The sequence below is a fragment of the Carassius gibelio genome, chromosome A15, assembly GCF_023724105.1.
Source record: "Carassius gibelio isolate Cgi1373 ecotype wild population from Czech Republic chromosome A15, carGib1.2-hapl.c, whole genome shotgun sequence".
NCBI lineage: Eukaryota > Metazoa > Chordata > Actinopteri > Cypriniformes > Cyprinidae > Carassius > Carassius gibelio.
The window spans coordinates 26361641-26388757 of NC_068385.1; the positions used below are offsets into that span (position 1 = coordinate 26361641).

General features: G+C 36.6%; 1 protein-coding gene across 2 annotated transcripts; it reads right to left on the reverse strand.

The window, feature by feature from the left end:
- Nucleotides 1–242: 242 nt before the first annotated feature.
- Nucleotides 243–27117, reverse strand: LOC128028549 (UPF0606 protein KIAA1549L-like). Of its 2 annotated transcripts, XM_052615792.1 has the most exons (10): nucleotides 26780–27117; nucleotides 22299–22423; nucleotides 20435–20664; nucleotides 14489–14615; nucleotides 5822–6199; nucleotides 5630–5727; nucleotides 4880–5016; nucleotides 4447–4598; nucleotides 4063–4137; nucleotides 2854–2992 (listed from the first exon to the last, which is right to left on the reverse strand). In XM_052615792.1, the coding sequence occupies exons 1-9, from the start codon at nucleotides 27054–27056 to the stop codon at nucleotides 4108–4110; spliced, it is 1554 nt and encodes a 517-aa protein (XP_052471752.1). In that variant the 5' UTR covers nucleotides 27057–27117; the 3' UTR covers nucleotides 2854–2992; nucleotides 4063–4107. The 2 variants fall into 2 exon arrangements, with proteins under 2 accessions (XP_052471751.1, XP_052471752.1); XM_052615791.1 differs by lacking the exon at nucleotides 4063–4137 and having other exon boundaries at nucleotides 243–2992; nucleotides 26780–27114.

The following is a 27117-nucleotide window of genomic DNA, read 5'->3' on the forward strand; positions in this document are numbered from 1 at the left end:
GCTTGTGTCTTAAAATAATATACAGTGTGAAAAATATATATATTTTACATAACAAAACATTATAGCTTATATTTGTTTAGTACATTTTTAAATTAATGTAAAACCTAAAATAAATCGTAAAACTGAAAGTTATTATTATTTTTTTATTATTAAACTGTGTTCAGCATGGTGGTGAGAACCACTGGTCTAAGCCATGTAGGGAACAAAATAAAATTGTTTAAAAAGTTCAACAAACGAGAAAATTTTTCATTCTGTTATGTTTTATTGCAAAATGTCTTGTTGGAAATGGCTCAAACACACTTTTTGATAGTGCTTTATTAGATATGTGGTTCAAAATGAAAATTAATGGCAATACATTGGTTTTATATCAACTTATATCAACAAACTAAACATATGGAAATAAATAATAATAATAATAATAATAATAATAATAATAATAATAATAATAATAAATGACAATGGCATGTGCAAAGGATTTGAGTGTAATCACCAGATCTTATTGGGAATATAGTAACTTCATGCAGCCGACAGCAATCACCATATTTCAAAGTTCATTTTCACTGTTTATATAGTATTTTTTACATTTGTGTGTTTAAGTCATGTGAGTAAACTGTATTTTACTTTTTCAAGCTGCCTCTGAACAATTATTAAAAATAAACAAATAAATGTAAACAATAATAAGACATTACAGTGTTTTTACATTATTATATGTTACAAAATTGACCACATTTTAAACATTTAAATGTTTTCAGTTGAAGAAATGTTTGGGAGAGAATGTAGGGATTGTATGTAAAAAATAAATAAATGAATACAATTAAAAACAAACCTAGTTATTAAAATGTACGTTATACAAGTGTGATGCATTACTGTTGCCCCTTCAGGGCAAACTGCTTATACATACATTTTATAAAACTCAATTTACAGTAAATCACAAAAACCATCAACACTTCTGTTTTCATTAGCCACTTCATGGTACACAACATGCTCAAGCTAATTAATAGTTAATTGCTAAAATTAATAGTTTTATTTTGGCAGATGACATGGGCCAAGTTGGCAATGAAAATACTGGAACATCTTTGAGATGACAGTTATCATAAGTAACTTATGTGTACTTTTTCAAAAATTTATCAGACTTAAAGTAAAAAAATGTATGTGTAATTTTGATCTATGCATAATTGACTAATAAACTAATCAAACATTGATCTAAAGTAAATTGTGTTGGCATATGGATATAAAGCAGATGTGTATACTTTTTTTTTTTTTTTTTTTTAAATAATGTGACTCATTCACGTGATCATCATAAAGCTCTTTTATATTTCACTCCACCAATGACGAAGCAGTACACCTATATTAGCACCTTTAACAGAACAATTTTACAGGGTGTATTGTTATATCTCAAGCTATTAAAGCATAACACATTCCTTCTGTTGAATATGCAAATTAATTAAGCACTTAAAAGTTTGCTGCCATGGGCCTTATTCAAGGTAGAAGACATTTTTGTTTTTACATGAATGAAAACAAGACTGTGACGGCACGGGTGCCACTAAGGTTTCTGGGCAGGTCATGTAGCCAGCATAGATGCACAAACTACTCAATAGGATGTAGTGTTAAACTGTTAGTTCACCCTACGTATGCCCACACAAGGATATCTACATGGGAAGTGTCCAACATGTACAGTAGCATCACTTTCAGTTAACAAAAAAAAAAAAAAAAATTGGTTTAAATTTAAATCTTAGGGCTTCTGCAGGCACAAAACCATATATGAATTTATTGCTATGAATTGTATTTCATTATAAATTGCACCCAGTTGACTTGACTTATCGAGCTTTGGAAATGACTGTTAGTTGTTTAAAAACTGTTCAGTGTGTTTCTACTTTAGATAGTAGAGAAAAAAAAATGATAATAATATTCACAATTAATTTGTATACCTTCACATTGTTACAAAACCAATACTTTTGCTTGTCTTTAGAACATAATTGAAGATAATAATATTCTATCGTCATTTTTGTCAAACGTACAGTACTTGCTTGACTCTTGAAATGTGAGTAACCTTACCAAGGTTGAAGAAGCTTTAATGTGCTTGTGCATGTGTGCTATATGAATGTGCACTGATAACTGCTCATATGTTAACAAAAGCATAAATTAAATCTGTTCTTAATATATAGCAATCTCTTTAGCGTCTCTTCAGAGATTTGGATCATACGGGTTTCTTTTACCATGTATTTATGAACTTTTTAAAGCTTGCCAATTTTGGGTGACTGGACATTCAATGGATGTACAAAGGAGCATATAAAAAATATCTTCGTTTATGCTTCATTATGGGTTTTGAACAACATGAGGGTGTATAATTAACGACATTAATTTTTAATTGTAGGTGGACTTTAATTACCATGCCAGGTTTCATAAAATACAACACAGCTAAAATGAGAAAACTATAGATTTCCATACTGTCCCATTAAATAAAAACTTTAAATACATATTAATGTTACACTACAATAAAGCAAATGTTTAATTACATATTGATGTTATAGTACAATGGCAAAAAGAACCACACAAAAACTTTATTAAAAAGCAAGCAGGTGTTTCACTGAAAGGGGGAAAAAAGTATCCAGTGAAATATGACTTAATCCAGTGAAATCTGAAGTTGTAAATGTATTATGCTATTCATTCTCAGTGCAGCTGGTGAATTCATGGAATGTTCTACCAGAATGTTCTACACCTGGAACTCAAACATGTCTGCTTGCTTCTTGGCCAGTTTGGCCACCTCATCACGGATGGCTTTGACTAGGGCTGAAGTGGAAAGGCTACTGAGGGGGGTGTCAGGGCTGATCGGATCTCCGGGCTCTGCGAGACTCTGCTGGGACACTGCAGTGGAGGAGGAGGGTGGATTGTCTAGACCACCCTGAATAGCTTGGCGGTGGTGCCACAGGAGAGGGCTGCCCTGAGGATAATGAGGATGAGGAAAGGCCTCTGCGTAGCCTGGTAGGGGCATCTGAAAGAGAAAACATGTAGCATTCAACAAGGCCTGCTCTCAAACAAGTCAGCTAGGGTGTATTGTTATTTCTAGTGAGTCTTGATCTGTGCTGCAGTTGACCAATTTCTACAGTTTAAAAGGGAACCAACAGACAGATGCACAAGGACGACACTCACGATAAGGAAAACGAAAATCTTAAGGATATACTTCAAAGTAAAATTAGTGACACTCCATTCAAACAAGTTTGAATTGTGTGATGCGATCATTTTCATTAAACTATGAATTATGAAATCAAAAACACTTTGAACAAGGGTCACCTTGTCACCAGGGTTGGGCATAATTCAGAATTAAAAAAAAAAAAGACTCCCTTTTGAGTGTAAATTGGAATTTAATTGGCCACCCCACAATATGATTTATGTACTAAATTGCCATTCAGTGATATTCAACGGTCACACAACACTCATTAGACCAACACGTTAGTCCACCTTACTTGATTATTTAATAAATTAATTTAATAATTAATCTTGACAAGTTATGCATACTTATTCCCTGATATGTAAAATACATTTCCCCTAATAATCATTAGACTTATTTTATTTTAATTTTGACAAGTGCCAATGAAAAATGCAAATCAAATTGTTTTCTAATTCATTTATGAAAATAAATATAAACATCAAAAAAGAAGGAAATTCATTAGATTAGGTTATAGAAGTAAAAAAAAAAGTTTAGTACAATCTAAAAAAAAAAAAAAAAAACGAGAAAAAAAAGGCAGTTATGATGAATTTTTTTCTTAAGAATGTTTTTAAATTGTAGTACAAATGCAATATCAGAATATGAATATGAACCTGGCTATATCTATAGGATATATACATTTTATCCTATAGATAGCCAAGCAGTGAATGTCATTATTTGTTTAATTCTACTTCAATTTTTCATCTGTTTTTGCTTTCCTCAATTCAAAACCTGGAATTTTAAAGGTATTCACAATTTGATTCTGAATGGCACACAACCCTGCTCATGACAGAGAAAAGAAGAAGAAGAAGAAAAAAAAGAAAAAGTGTTTCATTTGAAGAAATGTGCTCATCTACCCTGGGAATTTGTTGTTTCCACTCAACGTCACCGATAAATTCAGTTCAGCAAATGGTTTCTAAATGACACTGGTTCTGCAAAAAGACACCATGTGAATGCAGGCACACACAAACAGGGATAAGAAGGACAATCCAAAAAGACGAGTCTTGTACCCGAAGGCAGGTCACATGATCTGACAGAATGCCTCCTAAATTCAGAACAATTTATAGAGGCACATGTGACAGACCAGTTCTGCTTCCCTTGGTTGCAGTCCATGAGGTTTATTCCACATTAAATTGTTTTAATGGTGCATGCACTGTAACATTGGGGTCTTTGGATGCAACCCAGTTTGTGAAGCAGAATTGGACACATGATAAAGGACTGTATGATAAATTAATTCTTACAGATTCAGCCCACTGAGGAGGCACATCCTCGGGTTCAGGGGGATAAGACATCCAGGATGGGCTGTGGTAGGAGGAGGGTGGCGTGGAGATGAAATATCCTGTGTATCCTGGACGAGTGGCTGGGATGGCGTACACTGCTGTCATGGGGTTTCCTGTGGGACAAAAATGTTTATTGGTAAAAGCCTATACTATAGTGTCTTATTATTCTAAACTCTTTGTTTTCATCTTCTTTTTTATATATTTTTTTCCTCAGTGAAAATTAACAATAAAACAGGTAAAAATATTTGGTCTGATCATTTAAAAATGAAGCAGCCAAACTCTCCTCAACATGGTTCACAGTTTAAAGTATCCTACATGTGCCATCAATGGTCCTAGACAGACACAAACTAGTGTACACAGACCTGCATAAACCCATATAATCACGCACACTAACCTGAGTGGTTGGGAATGGGCTCAGTAGTGATAGGTGGGAGTGGCGCCCTGGCTTTTGGTTTGTAGGGGGCGCTGTCATGCTGACGCGGCACTGACGACTCAGAGCAATGATCCTTCGGATCAAGTTCAGAAGATGACCTGAAAAACAATTTTATACATACATTGACATGGTTTCACCACCAGGTGACAGTATTAATTTACTAGTAAAGTCAATATGCTATATATATATAATATGCAATATGAGCAAACATTAATATCTCTGTATTTTCTGGCTGATTTGGGGTATACAGTAGCCTATATATCTTGGTATTTAGTATTTGGAATAGACCAAAATTTTGAGTGAGATCCGTTACAACAACAAATGACACCATGATTGACATGAATACAGAACTTTAACCAATATTAAGCAAACATGTTTTCTTTTTAATTAAATAATGACTCCATGACAAACTTTCAGAAGATTGTAGAATATTGAACACAGATCATATGCACTACTTTAATTGTAATTTTTCTGTCCTTTATTTATAATTATTATTATTATTATTATTATTATCTTTTTTTTATAGCTTTTTCCACATTTATTTGTCTTGTTTGTATTCTGAACGTCCTCTTGTGAGCCACGGAAGACAGAAAGTCAGTTGAATTTGAAACGATACTAAATAATGGGAAATATTATTTTAATAAGTGCTGTATAAACTTGTGCATTGGACACTACCAGAACAAAAATCTAAGAATGTGGATATTTTCTGACCGCTGCAGAGATGACTCAGGAGGAGGGCCTGTTCTTGGTGGGACAGGGGGTGGAGGTGACCCAAGAGCCATTTCAGGAAGCTGAGTGAACCTGAATGCCTTTTTGATAAATTTGCTTATTAGTATATAGAAGCTTTTAGCAAGAAAGATTATTTCTGATATGTATATATATAGATCAGATCTATAACTGTACCTGTTTGGCCAGGCTGCACTGGTAAGGGTCTGGTCTATAGGCTGGCACCCACTGTAGGCCTCCCTGCCCTTGACTTGTAATGCCTGGTGCACTGGTCACCACCTCTGAGTACGGGATGACTGGACCTAAGCCATAGGGACCCAGTGATGGATGCTGATGGTGGGAGTGATGGTGTCTGCTGGAAGTGGAGTGACCAGCTGAAGCTAAACTAAAGGCTTCTTCTAGCAGCAGATGCATCTGCTGGCGAACCTCATCTATGGAAGGCTGGGAACTCAGTGTTGATGTCTCAGATTGACCTTTGATTTGTCGACCACAGCCAAAATAATGGCGGCCCACCACTCGGTCAACATCAGTCTCTTCAATTATCTCTGGCTCAGTCTGCAACAGACATAGAACAAAGAAACAGATGCACATATACAGTATTACAAACTCTTAGTCTAAATTGTGATGCTCAAAAAAAAAAAAAAAAATTGTTTACACAATAATGGTAAGTCCTTCATCTGTTACTTAAGTCATCCCAAAATTTATTTCATTTTTTGGAAAATGTCCATGTTGTTATTTACAATACAATACATTTTATGCCGAGCCTACCTGTGCGGGTTCAGCATTGCCATGGAAATCGCACGAGAACTGCAATCAACTCGAAGCAGTTCTGAAAGTTCTGATTGCCTACACCTGTGGCAAATGAGGATACGCGTACTGTATATAAGCGTGTACGTCGGAAGCAAGGGTGAGCAAAAACTCCACAAGTGCCTCTAATGCTGTTGTTTCCTTGTGATTACAGAGTCCAGCAACTGACGATTGGCATTTCTCCTCTCACGCTGACACAATGCACATTTTGGAGCACAGCACCTGTGCACACCGACCTCCCAGCACCAAGCGCACACTAGCATTCCTGCACCCACACAGTATTGGGTTTATGAGCTCAATAAATTACCTTCTGGGGATTTTTTTTTTTTTTCTGCCAATACCAACTTGTGTTGTCTGTTATCACTCATCCTGTCACAGTGGTGGAGAATGAGAGCAAATAAGGAGTGATTAGAGACAGAATTAAAAAAAAAGAGGTTTGAATTTTGTTTTCTAATCGCCCACAGAGAACCACTTTCTCTCTCTTACATATCCCTGAGATAGCATATTTTGAGCTTTGAGATGAAGGAAATCATCCGTCGGCTCACCAAGATCACTGTACGACAGCAACAGTTCACTGAGCAGCTTACCGTGAGGTAGGAGAGAACTGAGCAGGTGGTCGAACAGCTGCGGGTGCGGCCGCCCACATACCTCTACCACATGCCCGCACATAGTCACATCAGCTTCTCACCAAGCTAAGTGACCTGGATTACATTGAGGTGAATCTCCTTATGTTTGAAGCTATTGCCCAAAGAGAGGATTGGGAGAGGGAACAATGGGCCCAACTGCTTGCACCTTTCCTGACAAGGGAGGCCCAGCAGGCATATTTCTCACTACAGCCCCCGCAGGATGAGGATTATGAAGCACTCAAGGGCAAAATCCTGGCCAGGATTAGCCTGTCTCTGGTCTGCGCAGCCCAGCAATTTCACCAGTGGATGTACAATGAACGAGCCCGTCCAGCCTCAGGGTATCCAGCTTACTCACCTCATCCACCTCGGGTTATTAGCGGACTACCAAACCACCACTCAGGTAGTAGAGAAAACGGTGATCGCAGTCTGCACACTCCCGCGCTGTTATCAGAAGCTGATGAGCATATGCAATCCCGTCTGTCTGCCAGATTTGGTAATGGCTGTGGAACTCGTTGAGTAATCTTTTGCCCAGGATGCTGGAGAGAGAGTGGTTCCCTAGCCCCAGAGGATGATCACGGCACAGCGACCTCCGAAGGGTACCTTCCATCCAGTGAGCAGACCAGGAGCCCCTGGCCCAGTGGACGAGCCCATACCAAAGGAACCACCATTACCAGGAGCATGCGCCTTGCTGGTCGGCTCCATTGTTTACCGCACTATTCCCCACAGAGCCCCATAGTGGACTTTTCAGATCAATGGCAGGTCCATTAAGGCGATTCTGGACTCTGTTACATTAGTGCAACCTACAAAGGTACGACCCTGGCAGGGGCGGATCTACCGGGGTGGCAAATGCCACCCTAAAAGAAAGCCTTGCCACCCCTGTTGCCACCCCAGTTGGCAGCAACGAGTTAAAAGGTATGGCCAATTAGAAAATTTACGAGCGCGAATCTCCAATGTTCGACTGCAGTGAATGCAGCAGCACGAGAGGACGACAGAGCGGCACGAGACTGATTAGTTTGGAAAAGTTTCTGAGCGCGCAAAGCGAGGGAACACAGGAGTAAAAAGGTATAAATGGATTATCTATCTATAAACAAATGAAACTATAATGAAAGCACAGTGCTACCATATTTGTAATTTTGACTTTGAGATGATAAGTATCAGGTTGAAGAATGTTATTTCGCTAACGTTACAGTGGTGTAGTCTACTACGTTATTCATTACTACATGATATGTAACCCACGTTTAAAGAGCGTGAGGATACGTAACAACTTCGTTTTGTGTCTGAATTTTCACACTTTCATTCATAATTCACCCGTCTGTGTTTGAAAAGCGACAAGGATTGAATCACGGAATTCAGTCACAAATAGAAGTTGCTTCATAAAGCAGAACGTCACGGCATTTTGCCATTTTTGAAAGAATAAATCAAAAGTAGGGCTGTACATTTAATCAAATCTCGATATGGACTAGTGTCTGTGAATATTAAAGGTGTTGTTATTCACGTCTCGGGGTTGAGCGCTCAATGTGTGCTCTACTACACACACACACACACATCCACGCACGCACGCACTGAAGCACGAGCGGTGTTTTCAGCTCTTCACTATACTGACACATGATGTAGGCTACACATGTGCACACCAGCGCGGAGAGGATCGTCATTCATTCGTATCCTATACACAGACAGAAACTGCAATGTCTTTACGACAACCTGTCAGAATAAAATCTCGGTATAACTTGAAGAATTTTAAACAGAAATATAGTACTATTGCACACTAGAATATGCTATACTTCAAGTAGGCCTAATAGATAATAATAATAATAGTTTATTAAAAAACACAGAAACTCTGTCTACAACCCACCAAAATAAAAGATTGGTCTAACTCAAAGCAATTATGTAAGAAATTGCGAAGCAAAATATTCTTAAAAAAGATCTACTAAAAAGTTATTTTAAGGGAATATCATAAAGTTTTCGTAGATGTTTTAATTTAAACTTGCCAAAACAATAACACAATTTTTTTTTTTCCAAAACAATTTCTAAAAGTACATTTGTATGTGTGCCTATAATGTTCATTTGTTTATTATTATTGTCGGCTAATAAAACCAATGCTTCAGGGACCATATTCATATAACATCTAAGGCTAAATGTAGCTCTTGACTGGTTGAGTTAGATGGTGATTAACACTAAACTATAGAAAATCAGTTGAGTCTTCCCAACTGTAAATGTCATTGGCTGTTAAATTTGTGTTGTGTTTCTTATAATAAATTGACATGTTGATTACACTTAATCTTTTATAATGCTCTCAATTATATGTCGATGCATACTGTATGCATTTGTGAGTGTGGAGGTGCTTATGGGATAATGGTTATGGACAGGTGAGAATGAGGTCGGGGGAGGGGATCACAGTATAGACACTACAAAAAAGACTGCACCACTGTATAGCCTATAATGTTAGTTACTTAGGTCTGACGTTTGTTCTGTGTAAAGTAGGCTACAAAAGTTAATATAGCATATAAATATACTATTTATCATGAAACTGTGATAATTGTGACTAAATTCAGTACATATACACGTCTGCCATATGTTGCCACCCCTTAAAAATTCCTGCCAACCCTTCTTGCCAACCCATCAATATTTTTCTAGATCCACCCCTGGACCCTGGCCAAAAGGAAAGAACGCTATTCCTATCACCTGTGTGCATGGAGATACAAGATGCATGTCTACGCGGCATGCGACCATTGCAGTAAAACTGGGAATCTGACCGCAAGATGTGGGATTGTAAAAGATTTCCGAGTTCCGGTGCTCTTAGGAAGAGTATCCAGAGAATCGCTGCAGACCTCGGGCACAGCCGCCAGTCAGCTCTACTAGCTATGGAAAGTGAACAGTAGGGTGAGTGTCATGATAGCACTGCTAATGTGTATTTGGATCTCTTTAACCTTTTCACTGGTGAGTTTAAAATATTCTATCAGTCCCCTTCAGAGTGAGTTTTTTTTAGAACGTTCCCCTTACTGCTTGTCACGTGACACACCGCAGACATGAAAACACTGTATGAGAGATGGGTCACTTTTATTTAGTTTTTCCTTTTTTATTTAAAATATTCACAAATTTGCATACCATGTCCTGAACGATCTGATATTCCGATTCACAAATATGTGTAAATGAGTATGTTTGGTCGTTTTCTAAATGATCTTGATTGTGATCTGTAATGGGAGATGGGCTCTGCCATGTTTGTTCGCGCTGCAATGCAGAGATTCCTGTCAGTTGGATTTACAGCACATGAATTCATCAGTTTCTCAAGTAATAAGTGGCTGGTAAATTGGGGGAAGAATAGAGCGAACCTTATAGTTACTTACGCTATGTGTATCTGATATGAATAAAACACATCTTCAAATTAATTTTTATTGTTGCTTCCATAGACGTGTTTATTTTTCAAAATCTAAATGTATTGTTTTAGTAGTACTTATGTGTATTAATAATAATAATAATAATAATTAGGGCATAAAGGTTTATGAGCATATAATGGGAAATAAATTATGATATTTTAATTGTAATGATTCATTTTGGCTTATCAAAAGATATTATCAGCTGCAACATTATGGAACTAACACAATTTCAGCTCTAGAGGGAAAAAACAAGCAAACAAGACATACAGGAAATTTCAGTGCCTATTTTGAGCTGTTCTGTGATACTAACACAATCCTGCCAAGATTCTGAAATGATTAGTCAAGTCTGACAGGCCAGAAGTGTCACAATACACAGCAAAGACAAGTCAAGAAAAAAATATATTTACAATCACTCCAACCTGTTCTTACAGCTTATTTATTTCGATAAGCTACACCTGCACACTGCCTGTTCAAACAACAACCCTACCATTTTGAGATTATTTGTGAATCAGGTACTTTTCCTGTCCATCCCAAAATTATGTTCATAACCCGACCCCTGCGTTTTCATTGAAACAAGTGAATTCTGTGCTGGTAAAATGAAGACACAACAAATGCTCATTATTTTCCAAATTGCTTATGCAATTATGAGTCTCTCATGTGCGACAACAAACAAATATTCATAAAACACAACATAATAGCAGAAATAAATGGTGTACAGTCTATTCTAATTCAAGCCTGGTTGTCTTAAAAATGTGGGAGGTTTGTTTATTCATCAGACCTCTGTGGTGCGCAGGCCCAATGAGAAAGAGCTGCAGTGATTAAAGACTGCAATAACCCACCAACCAGATTAATCTGTTTATTTTGTCTTTTTCTCTCTTTTTCCTCTCCCACAATCCATTTGTCTGGAATATACCAGACTCAGAGAAAGAGAGAGAGAGAGAGAGAGAGAGAGAGAGAGAGAGAGAGAGAGAGAGAGAGTGTGTTTTGGTGGTGAACCCAATTGCAGGTATTTATTGAAACAACACTTTAACTGAACAGGTAAGTATTGAAAGGGAGAGACAGTAACTGATGAATAACTGGTGACAATGGTGAGAGTCCGGAGTCCCAGCATCTTTAATCACTAATAGTAAAGTGTCCTTTTCAGTCATGAATGCTGCAAATGAATGCTGTGCCAGAAGCTATTTGTACACTTTAAATGGTATCACATCTGGTGTTAAGAGTACAATTTTATTTTGAGAGGCATGGAAGGATATTGTCTCCACCTATAGAGAGGGTCTGAAAGCTCCAAAAAACAGCATATATCCAAGAAATTAAGCCAAACTTATTTAGTAGCCAGAATGACAAAGAACAAAGCTATGGCAGATCCTGATATTCGCTCACAGCAGTTAAGTTTAGGTACGGTAGGGTTAAAGAGATAGTCCCCTTATGTACTACCCTTTATGTACTCACCCTAAAGCCATCCTATTTATATGACTTTCAGACAAATACAATCTAAGTTATAATATAATTCCTGGGCAAGCTTTATAACGGCAGTAAATAGATGTTCAGATTCTGAAGTCTCATAAAGTGCATCCAACCATCATAAAAAGCACTCCACGTGGCTCTGGGGAGTTAATGAAGGCCTTCTGAGGCAAACCAATGCATTTGTGTAAGAAAAAAAACATCCACTTTTAAAACTAATCTCTAGCTACCACGAACTGTCATACACGCGTACACGAGAGAGTGTCATTCCAGCAGATAGCATAGGACATAGGTGTCACCATTTGTGGGCAGGCTCTAGCACGATTTAGATCCTAATATACCTTAATCACTATCAGTTTATTTGTGTTAATGAAGATATGACAGATAACACACAAGTTCCACAGGGATCAGTATTCGGCCCCCTGCTTTTTTCATTGTATAATCATCCCCTGGGCAACATTGTCAGGAAACATGGAGTCATTATTTATCCCCAGTGATATTCAGCTTTATACTGTCTCAAATTAGTGCATAAGTTTAACGTTATTTGACATACAGTAATGGGATAATGAGTCCCTGAAGATGGGGGACATTACTATTTTGTGTGGACACTACATTGCATCTCATCTTTGTAAACTGCACCAGAATTGCCATTTGCTGCAGATGTTTCCCTAATGTTCTACCAAGACACTTGCAACTTCCCAAACACATCTGAGTGGGACACATGGTTATACATGGTTTTCCACTGCAAGGATGATCAACTGTCCTTTGAAGTTATACATATATTGCAATTTGCATGTATTGTTAATTTCGTTAGATAAACATCGTACGAGTACACAAATTGATGATACATTTCAGTGCTAAAGAAATGCATTTGACGTTACAATATGAGTAACAAACTAGTTACCAAAGTTTGTAGAAAACTTGCCCCAGTTGAGAATTCTTCCTTGATGTCACAAAAGTGAAGCTATCACGCCACCATAAAACATACTGTTGAATTAACTTGAAATTTTAAAATTTGAATGATAAAACATCACATAACGAGTCAACAATAAGTAGCTATTATTTTAATTCTGGGAACTTCCCCTGCGTATTGAAAAGTTACGTACCATATTCGTTAAAGTAGTCAATATCAGATTAACATGATAAAGAAAAGACGGATGACATCTGCAAAATATTTCTGTCATTAATTACTTTCATGCCATTCCACATGATCTTTATTCATCTTCAGAACATGAATAAAGATATTTTTGATGATATCCAAGAGCTTTCTGACCCTGCATAGACAGCAACAGAACTACTATGTTCAAGGCCCAGAAAAGTAATAAGGACATCATTAAAATAGTCCATGTGGCATCAATGGTTCAGCCTTAATTTCATGAAGCTACGAGAATATGTTTTGTGCACAAAGAAAACAAAAAATAATGACTTTATTTAACAATATCTTCTTTTTAGAATGCAATATGAACAATCCAGTCATTATATACATCAGGGGAATTTGGGCCTCTTTGGAAATCTGCTACTGGAATTCTATAAACTGGATCATTAGATGGTGAAGCTAATCTAAAATTCTTATGATGGTTTACTTAAAAAGTATGTTCACACAGGTTTCACACAGGACACAGTCTGTTTCTTTCTTCCTTCCTGTGCATCAAATGTGAGATGTGAAGTACTTGTACAAAAGATGTGGTGCAGTGAACCACATAAAACAATCCTTCTTATAGCATTAATATGAAGATCTGCAGTAATTTAGCCAACAGCAACTAATTCCCACTCCAATCAATAGAATTAAAGATATCTCTCGAACAGAGTCAGAATCCACATTACATACAGGGACACAGATGAAAAGAGTTGAACCCACAGGAGCATGACTTATAAAATATAGACTCAGACAAAACTATGTGCTTTTTTAATACTGCATGCGTAAAGAGGAGAGTTTTCCACTCACTCTGAAAGTAATTATTTTTATGTTGAAAATAGATAAGCTATTTCAAATGTAACATGTAAGCATGCTTACAATTGCTGAGGGGTGTACATAGTCAGCATGTGAATTTCACTTATAAGAATAAGATCTCAAATACGAATGCATGTGTGCTACTGACTTTGCGCTGCTAATGTCACATGTAAGCTTCTTGCTTAGAAGCTTTATTTATGTATTTACAGTAAATAACATTGAATCCATTCCTTATGGACATTTGCAAACCAAACCATTGTGCTTCTGTTTCCATCATCATAAACTTATGTTTATTCTTCCAAATGACCTGCACTTGTTTTTGTTAAAATAAATAAATAAAATAATGTAAAAAATAAATAAATAATAAAAACCTGAGTAGACTAACAGCAGCAACTAACCAAGCATAACACAACCCAACCAAAAACTCCACCCAATTACAGTTAAGTAGCTAATGCCTTACAAAATCATTTGTAACTGTCCTGTGTTATATTTCTAAGCATCTGGCAGATGCTTTTATCCAAAGCCATAACCTTACTATTCCCGGCACCATGCTCTGCAAGCTGGGTTTTTGAGGCCTTCCCATTTTTGCTAATGTTTTATTCAGCTTTTCATTAAGAACACTCACATCATAGCCACTGTTACGGATCCCCTTTCTGGGTCTCTCTCTCATGACCAGAAGATCCATCTCTGTTCCTCCAGGACTGTTTAGAGACTGTCTGCTGCGATTTGTGGGGTGACTCAACTGAGAGGGTCTGAAACCATCACACACACACACACACAGAGAGAGAGATACAGAGTTTAGAACAGAAACATCAGTAACATCAGAACACATAACTATAACTATGTAAGGCCTATGTATGTGTTCATGTATGAGTCTGCCATGTCCACTGAAAAAGATTTTTATGTTACACAATATTTTTTATTCATTTATTGGGCTGCTCACTATAGTGCCATATTGCTCCATGCTGCATATGCAGTAATCAGAAAAGAAACATTGCATCAGAGGAAGAGAAAGTTACATTTTGATTACATTTAGATTATAAAAAAAAAAAATTGTAATAAAATATTTGATTATCCAGTCAGTAAGAGCATGAAAATATGTTACATGCGTTAAGTGTTATGAGTATAGGAGTTATATGAATGTATAATAATATGAGTTATTCAGTATAGACTCAATTCTAAAAAAAAAAAAAAAAAAAAAAAAAACCTTGTTTAATAAAAGAAACCTTTTTAAAACAGCCAACTCTCCATGATGCTCTGGTGTCAAGATATGGCAGGGGCCCTCAGCATATTGACCAATAGTTGCTGTTTTAATCTGTTCTAGCTTTAAATTTGTATTATATCAAAGTTAAACTTGTCACCGCAACATCAATTTCATACCAATTTTTGGCCAGGTAATGCAGCTCTGGTGTGATGAATTTACAATGAAATAAAATATGAAGACATTTTTCTAACAACAACAACAAAAAAAGATAAATTTTTAAGATCTTCACAGTAACAAAAACTCTGCTCTGAGAAAAATCATCTGGGAGCTGATAAGAAATACTTTGATAAGCACAAAGATTTAGCCGCTGTGTAGGCAACTTCATCAGATTACATCATGAGTCCTGTGTCAAAGCAATGAGCCAGTTAGACAGCAGATCATCTTAAAGCAGAGGTTAGCTTTTCCCCATAGAAACCAAAAATAGCTATTAAGGGGTCATTGGAGATGTAAAAGTTTAAATAAATGTCGTCAGGAGTTTTAAAAATACATCAAGTTAAATGTTCAGGGTATGGGATTTGGTTCAATTTTTTTTTCCAAAAGCAAAAGCAAAGTTAAATGGTGCAAAGTTTATGTTTATGTATTCCTATCATCTGTGGAAAGCATAGGACCATATAATGTTTGTCCAATCGAAATGTTCAGTCCAAACATTACAATAGACTGTCATGCCTGCCTACCGAATATGTAGTTTATACCTCTGTGCACCCTGTTTGCACAGACATGATGCTTCATCAGCACATTCCAGCGAGAAAGAAAGATGCTATTATTGTGATATTATGCATTTTTTACTGTATTGTTTTCTCAACGGCAAATGAGACATGAAGTAATCTGACAGCATTGCATTCAATCCTCCACCAACGCCATCTCTCATCATGTACTGTAGCAGCTTAGTCTCTGGTCTGCCTGAGTGCGTTCATCCCCGCCTTTAAAGGACCTTTCATGCTCAGTAAAATAGATTTAAATCATCAGTGTCCATAAGACTGTTAGAGGGACTGACTTTTTAAAAGAAGTTAATAAATCATTTTATTTTTTATTTATTTATTTATTTTTTTTTGGCACAAGATTCTGATACCTCGCAGTCAACCAAATTACAACACTGTCAAAAGACTACATTAATAAACAATAGACGTTTTAATGTCTACATACAGTATATATATTTTGCATGTTAATTATTGTACTTCTTAAAGACATAATGTTTAAACCATTGTAGCTGTTTAGGCCATCATGGTATAAATATTAGTTTACACAAATAATTAAGATAGCACTGAGGGACACTTTGTTTTAAGTGAAATAACTCCAGCAACTGCGGCTTAATCAAATGGAAAGCTGAAAGCAGCAGAAATATACGCTCTCCTTCTTTGTACAATGGGCAGCAAATTACACAAGATTTGACAGAGTGCCAATGGATCCAAAAAGGAAATTAAATATTTAAACTGAGACCAAACTCCAAAGAGAGGGCATTTCGGTCAGCTAATGAGACTGGGCAGAAGCTGTACTGGATATCTGATCCAGTCATGTCTGTGGAGGCGGCTTTTGTGTCTACTTCTGAACTCCTGGGAAAAGAACAACAGACATTTCTGAGCAGACAGTGTTTTCATCATCAAAGCTCATGATTGCTAACAGCTAGTCGACAAAGCTCACTGAATATTGATTATATTCGTAATTTGCAAAATGTTCCTGTTTTAGAGAAAGCCATCCACAAAGTGCAACTAAGTTCAGTCAATATACATTTTTAAAGCCATTTTAAATAATAATTAAATTTTAAGACCGGGTTGTAATAATAGTATGTGTATTGTGGTGAACATCAAACATTTGTATTGTTGGTGTGTATTGTTTTTTGGTGTGTTTTTGAGCAAGATGAGAAAAGGGAGAGACTTGTGCAATTAGATATGCTGAGAAGGGGAGTGTTGCCAAGTCAGCAGTTTTAGTCTACTGGTCTACTTTTATATTGCTGCTGCGGGTTGAAGCAAAAACCCCACCCTCCTGGAATGTGATTATGAACAAAGTGGAACCCCCCAAAAGGAGGTTTTTACCCAATCTGGAATACATTTTTTAAGTGAAATTAATAGCCATTTTAGTATGTGATTTAGTATGTGATTAGACTAGTTTTGGCTGTGACTGGGCTAAGTCACCCGAAAGACTCATGAGATGAACTAATCAATTCTCTTTCCGGCTCAGGCTGCATTGGTTTAGCGTATGGGGGCTGTCACGTGATTAAGGAACGACTCAACCCAAAAGACTCATGAGATGAACTAATCAGTTCTCTTTCCTGCTCAGACTGCATTGGGTTAGTGTATGGGGCTGTCATGTGATTAAGGGACGACTCGACCCGAAAGACTCATGAGATGAAATAATAAATTCTCTTTCCGGCTCAGACTGCATTGGTTTAGCGTATGGGGCTGTCACGTGATTAAGGAAGGGCTTGAACCCGAAGACTTGTCAGACAAGAGGTGAGGTGAGCAAATTGTAGACTGAAGACCCAGTTAAATGAATTAATCTTTTCTGTATCTTATAGCATTTTAGTTTTGTATTGTTTGTAGTGTGCTCAATGTTTGCGTAAGTACTAGATGTGTTGAGGAAGTAACACGTAACATTTTAACTACATTTTGCTTAAATGAACGAAATGACTCGAAAAAAGATTTGTTCCTTTTGCTGAATGAGACTCAAAAGTCTGAGTCTGTAAAATGATCTGAACTTCCCCTCACTATAAGGAATACAGTCTGACACCATGGTATAATGACTACACTCGCACCCTAAAGAGAGCAGCCCAGAAAATTTAGCACAGCTGGAGGAAAACAAAACTAGATGTATTTTGTATTGCTCGGCGGCAAAGCACCCTATTCTACAGAAAATCTTTAAAAACTGCTATATCTGATTACTTCTCTTCTCTTTTAGAAGAAAACAAACATAACCCTAGGAATTTATTCAATACGTTGGCTAAATTAATTAAAAATAAATCAGTAACATGTGTTGACATTTCCCAACAGCACAAGCAGTAACAACTTTATGAACTACTTTACTTCCAAGATTGATACTATTAGAGATAAAATTGTAACCATGCATCCATCAGCTACAGTATCGCATCAGATGCACATAGTGCACATATAGTGCAATATAGATCCCATAAGAAACAGTTCCACTCATTCTCTACTATATGACAGGAAGAATTGTATAAACTTGTTAAATCATCTGAACCAACAACATGCATGTTAGACCCTATTCAATCTAAGCTCCTAAAATATTTACTTCCAGAACTCATAGATCCTCTTCTGACTATTATTAATTTAATTCTTAATTCTCATTAAGATATTTCCCCAAAACCTTCAAACTGGCTGTTTTTAAGCCTCTCATCAAAAAAAAAAAAAAAAAAAAAAACACCTGCTCTTATCATCTGATCATGGTTGTATCTCTCTAATAGTACTTTTGGATCTTAGTGCTGCGTTAGACACTACTGACCAAAACATTCTCTTGAATAGTCTAGAAAACTTTGCTGGCATTAGTGGAAGTACATTAGCATGGTTCAAATCATACATATCTGACCATCATCAATTCATTGCAGTGAATGCAGAGTTATCATATTGATCACAAGTGCAGTATGGAGTACCTCAAGACTCACTACTAGGGCCATTACTTTTCACGCTTTAAATGTTACCCTTGGGAGATATCATCAGGAAGCACCATGTTAGCTTTTATTGTTATGCTGATGATACTCAGCTCTATATTTCTTTGCGGCCTGGAGAAACATACCAATTTGAAAAACTATTGGAATGCAAAGTCGATATAAAAACCTGGATCAGGAGTAATTTCTTACTGCTAAATTCTGAAGAAACAGAGGTGTTAATTATAGGACCTACAAACTCTGCATTATAAACCAAGAACACTGTCTAAGATTCAGTCGCTGCTCTGTCAATTCTTTGTCATCAGTTAGGAGCCTAAATGTGCTACTTGATAGCAATCTTTCCTTTGAAAGTCAGATTTCTAGCACTTGTAAAACTGCATTTTCCATCTCAAAAATATATCTGTTTTACAACCTATGCTCCCAATATCAAATGCAGAAACATTAATTTATGCATTCATGACCTCAAGGTTAGATTATTGTAATGCTTTATTTGGGTGGTTGTTATGTGCTCTTAATAAACAAACTCTAGATAGTCCAAAAAGCAGTAGCTAGAGTTCTTACAATTTACTAGGTTCTGTCAACACTGCACTGGCTCCCTATTAAACATTGTATACATTTGAAAATCTTTCTTATTACTTATGCCCTGAATGGTTTAGCACCTCAGTGTTTGAACACACTCCTATTGCACTTTAGTCCTCCACATCTGCTACATTCTTAAAACTCCTATTTAGCCCCAAACTTACCTAACATTGTTTGGGAGGCAGACACACTATCAGTTTAAATCTAGATTAAAAACCCATCTCTTTAATCTGGATTACACATAGCACAATAACACGTTTCTAATATTCAAATCCGTTAAAGGATTTTTAGGCTGCATTAATTAGGAAAATCAGAACCAGGAACACTTCCCATAACACAATGTACTTGCTACATCTTTAGAAGAATGGCATCTACACTAATATTAGTCTGTTTCTCTCCTTTTCTGAGGTCACCATAGCCACCAGATCCAGTCTGTATTCAGGTCACTGCAGTCACCTAAATCCAGTACATATCCAGCCCAGATGGTGGATCAGCACCTAGAGAGGACCTCTACAACCCTGACTGTCAGTGGAGACCAGGACAACTAGGTGAGCCCAAGAGACAGATCCGCAGTCAAGACCTTGTCTTCTAGACGGCCACTGGAACAAGACCACAGGAAACAAATGATTCTTCTGCACAATCTGACTTTGCTGCAGCCTGGAACTGAACTGCTGGTTTCGTCTGGCCAGAGGACAACTGGCCCCCTGACTAAGCCTAGTTTTTTCAAAGGTTTTTTACTCCATTCTGTCACTGATGGAGTTTTGGTTCCAGGCCGCTGTCACCTCTGGCTTGCTTAGTATGGGACATTTAATTTCCAGCGATATTGTCGACTTGATTGCACAGATACTATTTAAACTAAACTGAGCTGGATGATGACATCACTGAATTCAATGATGCATTGCCCTTTTGCATTATTGACACACTATTTTCCTATTTAATGCTGTTTAGTTGCTTTGACACAATCTGAATTGTTGAAAGCGCTATATAAATGAAGGTGACTTGACTTATCAGATATAATTTATGTTGATCGGTAAATCTAAGAGACAATGTCACAACACAGAAACAACCATATCTTGTTAAATACTCATATCAATTCCAGCAGAATCCCTTACCTCCTGTGATACTTCACATACGTGGAGCCCCTGTCATCTTCCGGTTCCTGAGCTATGCTGTGTGGGTGTGGAAGCCTGTCGTGGCTGTACTTGTGTCGCTGACTCAGGTTTTTAGTGCTACCTTTCCCCTCAGCAGAAGGGAAGTCATAGTATCCCTTCTTCTTGGCCTTCAGTCTAAGCTTATTCCTGTAGTGCTCAATGTCTGACTTCTGTTTCAGAGCCAAATTCACCTGTATACACATAGAGAGAAAGAGAGAAGGGGGATTGGCCATTCATCCACAAAAAAAAAAAAAAAAAAAAAAAAAAAAAAAAAATATATATATATATATATATATATATATATATATATATATATATATATATATATATATATATATATATATATATATATATATAATTGCATGCATTAAAAATGTGACTCCACTTGATTTCCCATAGGTAAAGTGATATTCTAAAACAAATCTGTGCCAGGTCTCTTTTAAACCCAAATTGGACTAAACTGAGCAAGAGTATCCATTGAGATAAACTTTGTTGACTATATAAACCAGTGGTATGAAACCTTTAATGTCACAAGAGCCCTTTTGGCCCCTTTCCCACCAAATAAAATGTACGTGGAGTCAAAAAATATCTGATCCCCAAATAAAGATAACACATCATATAGCTAAAGTGTTATATTCAGTTATGTTACATGTAGCAATCATTTCAGAAGTGAGGGGAACAGAAATATCAAAATTGTATAAATAATAATAATAATAATAATAATAATAATAATAATAATAATAATAATAATAGGCCTAATAATATGTAAAAAAATAAAAAATTAATATTATAATAATAATAATAAAATAAAAAAACGTATCTTGCTTTTACTTGGCTAAGAATTAAAATACACTGCTGAACAATAACCAATCATTTGTCCTCTATAATATTTTTAATATATATTTTACTATATTTGACAATTTTATGGTTATGATTGTATAATTGGTATAATAGTTTATTTACTACAAACACTTTTTCGATTTATATCACAGAATAAGGCAGAATGTTTTTTTTTTATTTTTTTATTGCTTTTGTACTGTACATTAATACTATGTCAATCACCACTGTATCATTTAAATAAAACATATATAAACCATATATTGTTGCAATTGTTTATTGTCTTCATGTTTTATCAGATAATGTTTATGCTTGTTATACTGCTTAGCTTCAGCGATAGCAGCATGCCTTTGTCCATATTAGGGATTTCCTGGCATCAAAGTTACTTCTATCATATGAATCTGTTTTGGACTTTCTGTATGAGAGCACCCTATGGCTTAGTGTATGAATGAAATATACAGCGCATGAGGGCGTCCATGATGAACACGTTGTTTTGGATGAGAATTCACATTGGCCCTTGAAAACCTATAAAAAGGTTTTCAAAAAAAGGTGTATTGGAAGAGTTTAGGTTTTATTGAAAGTCAGGGGGACACTTGCCCCACATATTGTACACCCAAGCTACAGGGAACCACCACAAAGGGATGAAAAAGCTGCATGCAGGTTGGGAGTCATGGGTTGTCGGCCCCTGATATAGACTATACATGAAGTTAAATGAAGTCTTAGTTCAGTAACAATCTTGCATTAAAAATGTATTCATTCGTTCATTCATTCTACTTGCAAAAGCTTTCAAGCAGCCCGGTAGCCTGTAAACATAACTTTGTATCCTTGCTGTACAAAACTGTATAGAACCTGTGCACTCTGACTTGAAAAAGTTGCATAACAGTCAGCCAATCAGCTTGAATTGGTAATTTTGCATCCACCAGTGCCCTAAAATGACTTTGGTCAGTGGTTGCCATCCGAAGCTGTCTCTAATAAAATTAAATGTTACCTCTCCATTGAATACAGCAGAGTCCTGGCTGCGGTCGGAAGATGCAGGGTGCGAGTAGGTGGGTGGAGCTGCCATTGGTTTTATAGAAATAAGCTGAAGTGATCCTGAAGAACTATCATAATGCCCTGGCAAAAATACACATATTTTAATGTCAACAAGATTGCAAAACTTATTATAGAAAAATATTATAGAAGCAGAATACAGACAAATTCACTTCCTTAATTATGTGACAGCTGCACTGGCCAACGTAATCACTTCTGCAGAAGATTAATTTCCTTATCTCTCATTTCCTATTTAAAGTGGAAAAAGTATGATCCTGAGATTTCAGTGTATCCTTTGATTTTAATTAACTGGCTCCATTTATCAAGACAGATTATGTCTGTCCACCTCTGAGAGAATATATCTAAATATATTCATATGTACGTTGAAAAATATGATAAGCAAATCTGTACATTTTGTCCTATAAAGAATTAGGCTCAACGTGAACAGAATTTAACAAGTTATATCCATGGAAAGGATTTTCCAGGCCTCCAATTACTTTTTTTAAGTAATAGTTCACCACCCCCCAACAAACTGTAAATCATATCATTACTCACAGCTGCTATTTATTTTTATTTTTTTGGAACATATAAAGAAGAACTGAATGGATTATAATGCTGCTTTTTACATATCACAACAGTTCATAGTGGCCACATCTATCAAGCGGAAGGAATAAAAACACCATAAATGTAGTCCATAAGTGACATAATTTTCGAAAGATCAACTGTTTTAAACTTGGAAGGATTGAGGGTTGTGTTGGCATTCTTCTAAAGTACAGCTTAAATTGTGGTAATGCAGTTTACCTCAACAATTTAAGTTAATGTCAGCCAAAACATTTTTTTTTCTTTCTTTTTTTCTGGTACAATACAGGTTAACGTTGTCCAATGATGTTTTGGCAAACAAACGAACAAAAAAATAAATGCATACAGGTTTATAATTTCATTAGGGTCAGCAAACCATTTTATTATTATTATTATTATTATTATTATTATTATTATTATTAAGGTGCTTTTGCAGTCTAATTTAAACAATCACTAATTCTGTTCTGCCACACTTCATCTCTCCCCAGACTTAAGTTCCATCTGACAAGGTCAGATACAACATGTGCCAACTGTTTCCCATCAAATGCTATTCTCGATGCTACGTTTCAATAGTGCTAATGAGAACATTCTTTGTTCAACCGGTTGTAAAGCATGCGTGTCAAACAGATCAGGCTAGCACAGCAGGTTCTGATTTGGATATGGGACTAGTTCCTGTCTAATACAGATATTTACATTCTGGGCCATATGAATGTGGCAGCAGATTTGCTGTCCAGACAAGCTGGGAAACACGGGGAATGGAAACTCCACCCCAAGGTAGTCAGACAAATTTTCAAAGTGGAGGTGGACCTCTTTGTTTCACAGGAAATAGCACAATCTCCCCTCTACTTCTCTCTGACTTCTCCAGCTCTTATATTGCATTTTATAACTGCATGGCTTGGCACGGCTCGGTACAGTATGGCACGGCTCGCCTCTGCACGGTTTGCATTTTTACTGCAATTTAGTATCGCTTTAGAGTGAGCGGGATTATACACATGTCGTTATATTTGTGCCGCCTCTACTGTCACGACTGTCAAGAAAAAACTTTTTCATTCCATGTCGCCACATCAAGCCACATCTCATTGTCACACTTTTTCAGGGAACAATGTTACAGTCAAGTAACCCGAGACAGACTTGAACATTTGGCTCGTGTTATTTACATGTGTGTGTGTGGTGTTGAGGGTTGTATATTGGCATGTCTTTGTGTTATCCAGGCCAGTATAACCTCTGCCAAGCACACGGTTATAAAACAATTAAGTTAGGTTTCAATGGGTGTGCCTTTATCTCAGTCTTTCAGTATGTCTTTTGGGATGCATGTGTCAAAAATGTGCACAAAAATGTGCGTGTGACCCTGTTGCTCCTCAGTGATGCTGGCAGCCACAGTGACAGACCGGATCATGTCAGAAGAGAGGGTTTCATTCATATTCATGAACTCGGTCACTGTTTGCCTTTTTAAGGATGGTCATCTGGACACCATACAACCTCCCAATTCACCCAAACACATACTGATTTAGAAGCTAGTTAGGACTTATTATACGTAATATATATTAGTGAATATATTTTATATTGTCCCTCTGTGTAAGAAAGGAACTCCTTGTAACATAAGTGACTCCATAAGGAAACACAGAAAATACCAGTCAATATGTTATTGAGAATGTTATTTTAGCAATTTTGTACATTATACTTCTGGTTGTAATATGGTATGAAAGAAACGAGCACAGGGATAAAATATTTGATGTATAAAATTAAATAGCATATGTGTGTTTTGTTAAAGGTACTGTATTTAAGTTTTTGACTCTACAAAGCATAAAGACACCATTGTACCATGTTTTCAGAAAAACATGCTAAGTTAAAGCTGCAGTAGGTAACTTTTGTAAAAATATATATTTTTACATATTTGTTAAACCTGTCATTATGTACTGACAGTAGAATATGAGACAGATAATCTGTGAAAAAATCAAGCTCCTCTGGCTCCTCCCAGTGGTCCTACTGCCATTTGCAGAAATTCATCCGCTCCCGGTAAGAAACAACCAATCAGAGCTGCGGTCCGTAACTTTGTTTGTGTTCAAAATGTAGAAAAATGTATATAATAAGCGAGTACACCATGAATCCATTTTCCAAACCGTGTTTTTAGCCTGTCCTGAATCACTAGGGTGCACCTATAATAAGTGTTTATATTCTGACTATTTTAGATTGCTTCGGGGGTACCGCGGCGGAGTAACCCAGTACCTTTGTGATTCTTCATAGACATAAACAGAGAGAAGTAGTTCCGGCTACAATGTTCTTCCGCAAGACACAAGCAGTTCTGTTTATTAACCGCTAGAGCGTCAAAAGTTACCTACCGCAGCTTTAACATACTTGTTTATCAGAAAAACAATGCTACAGTCAGTTATTCTCCTTTGAAAATGTGTGTTCGACCCATGTAATTAGAAGCGGCTCCTGACTATAAATTGTTCATGTGGCTCAGTGGTAGAGTATTGTGTTAGCAGTGCAAAAGGTTGTGGGTTCAATTCCCATGGAACAGACATACTGGTAATAAAAAATAAAATGTGTAGCCTGAATGCACTGTAATTCACTTTAGGGGAAGTTGTGGCTTAATGCTTAGAGATTCGGACATAGCTTAAATGGCTGCCCACTCCTCTGGCTGTGTGTTCACCGCTGTGTGTGTGCACTTTGGATGGGTTAATTGCAGAGCATAAATTCGGAGTATGGGTCACCATACTTGGCTGTATGTCACTTCGCTTTCAATTTAGGTAGAGCAAATTCTGGGCCACAGCACTAGATTATGATCCCACTTTATATTAAGTGTCCTTAACTACTACAGTATATACGTGCTGTTTGTTTGGTACGATGTGCTTATTGTGTTCATTTTTTTACTGTTATTGAGGTGTGACAGGAATAAAGTTATGGACAGGTTTAGTGGTTTGGTTAGTTTAAGTGTAGGCTATGGGGTAAACGTTAATTATAGATGTAATCACAGAAACTAACTAAAAAAGTAATTCCCAATGCAAAAAACATGTATGCACACAATAAATCAATTTTATCAAATTATTTATTTAAATTTCAGTACATAGTAGTTTAAGACACTTTACATAAAGTGGGCCTCTTAAGATATATAATTAATACATAATTATGATTAACCACTCACTCATAATAATGATGCTCCTTATAGCATTTGGGAATGCCTAGTGTGTTTGCTTAATTTTGCCTGAGGGTGGTGCTCTAATGTTGGCAGGCTCCAAGTACACACATTGTCTTAAAATTACTTTATTGTTGCATTTACTGTGTTTGAATGTTGATTTAGGATGCTGCGAGTTGTGGAGAAAATTAAGAGAAGAAAAGAAAGCTATGTCAATTCTCAAAATAATATAACAGAAGGATTTAAAGGCTATACACATTAGCATGTTTAAACTAAATGATTTATACTCCAACTAATTTGGTACACTGCTCCTCACATCCTCCTGTACCTGTTAAATGTGAACAGATGTGTTCACAATGTGATTTATTTGTTGCTAAACTGATGCAGACTGATATACACACGTTGCTGATGTGGATGGATTGTTCCATAAGGTTTATGTAAGGTAATGTAAAAATAAGTGGGGGAAACAGATTTTTGTCCCTGTTAATCTAAATTAGAGTGTACTGCCTTTCTAATCTTCACCACAGATCCACATTGGAAAAGTGTATATTTCTAAATCAACATTTGTTCCCTTTGCCCACCATCAAGGATTTATTCTTTTCAAAGAGGTCTGTGCAATGCATTGTGGGATTGTACAATCTAAAAATGACATTGTGGTGCTGCATTAGATTTGTGGCCTGACAGCATAAGTGCGAAAGTGCTGAAAATGTGGAGGCATTTCTCACCATTACTCTTCCTCGTCTCCTCCTTCGTAAGTTTCTGCTGTGCTGTGGCTTTTTGCACATTCAAGCCCTTTCCCGAGACCTCTTTCACTGATTCGCTGCTGATGACGGAACCATCCTCACTTGGCAACCTACTCCAAATAACCATAGCAACAAGGATCAGCGGTGAGTCAGTGTATGTGTGAAATGAGAGGATGGTTATGTCATTTTCTTTGTCTGCATCCTCATCTCTTACACATACAGTACATATAAATGCAAGGACACAGTTAAACAGATACATGTACTCTTACAAAAGCACTGTGATGCTCAAACTAGAGTACTGATTGGTCTTGATTGCGAAT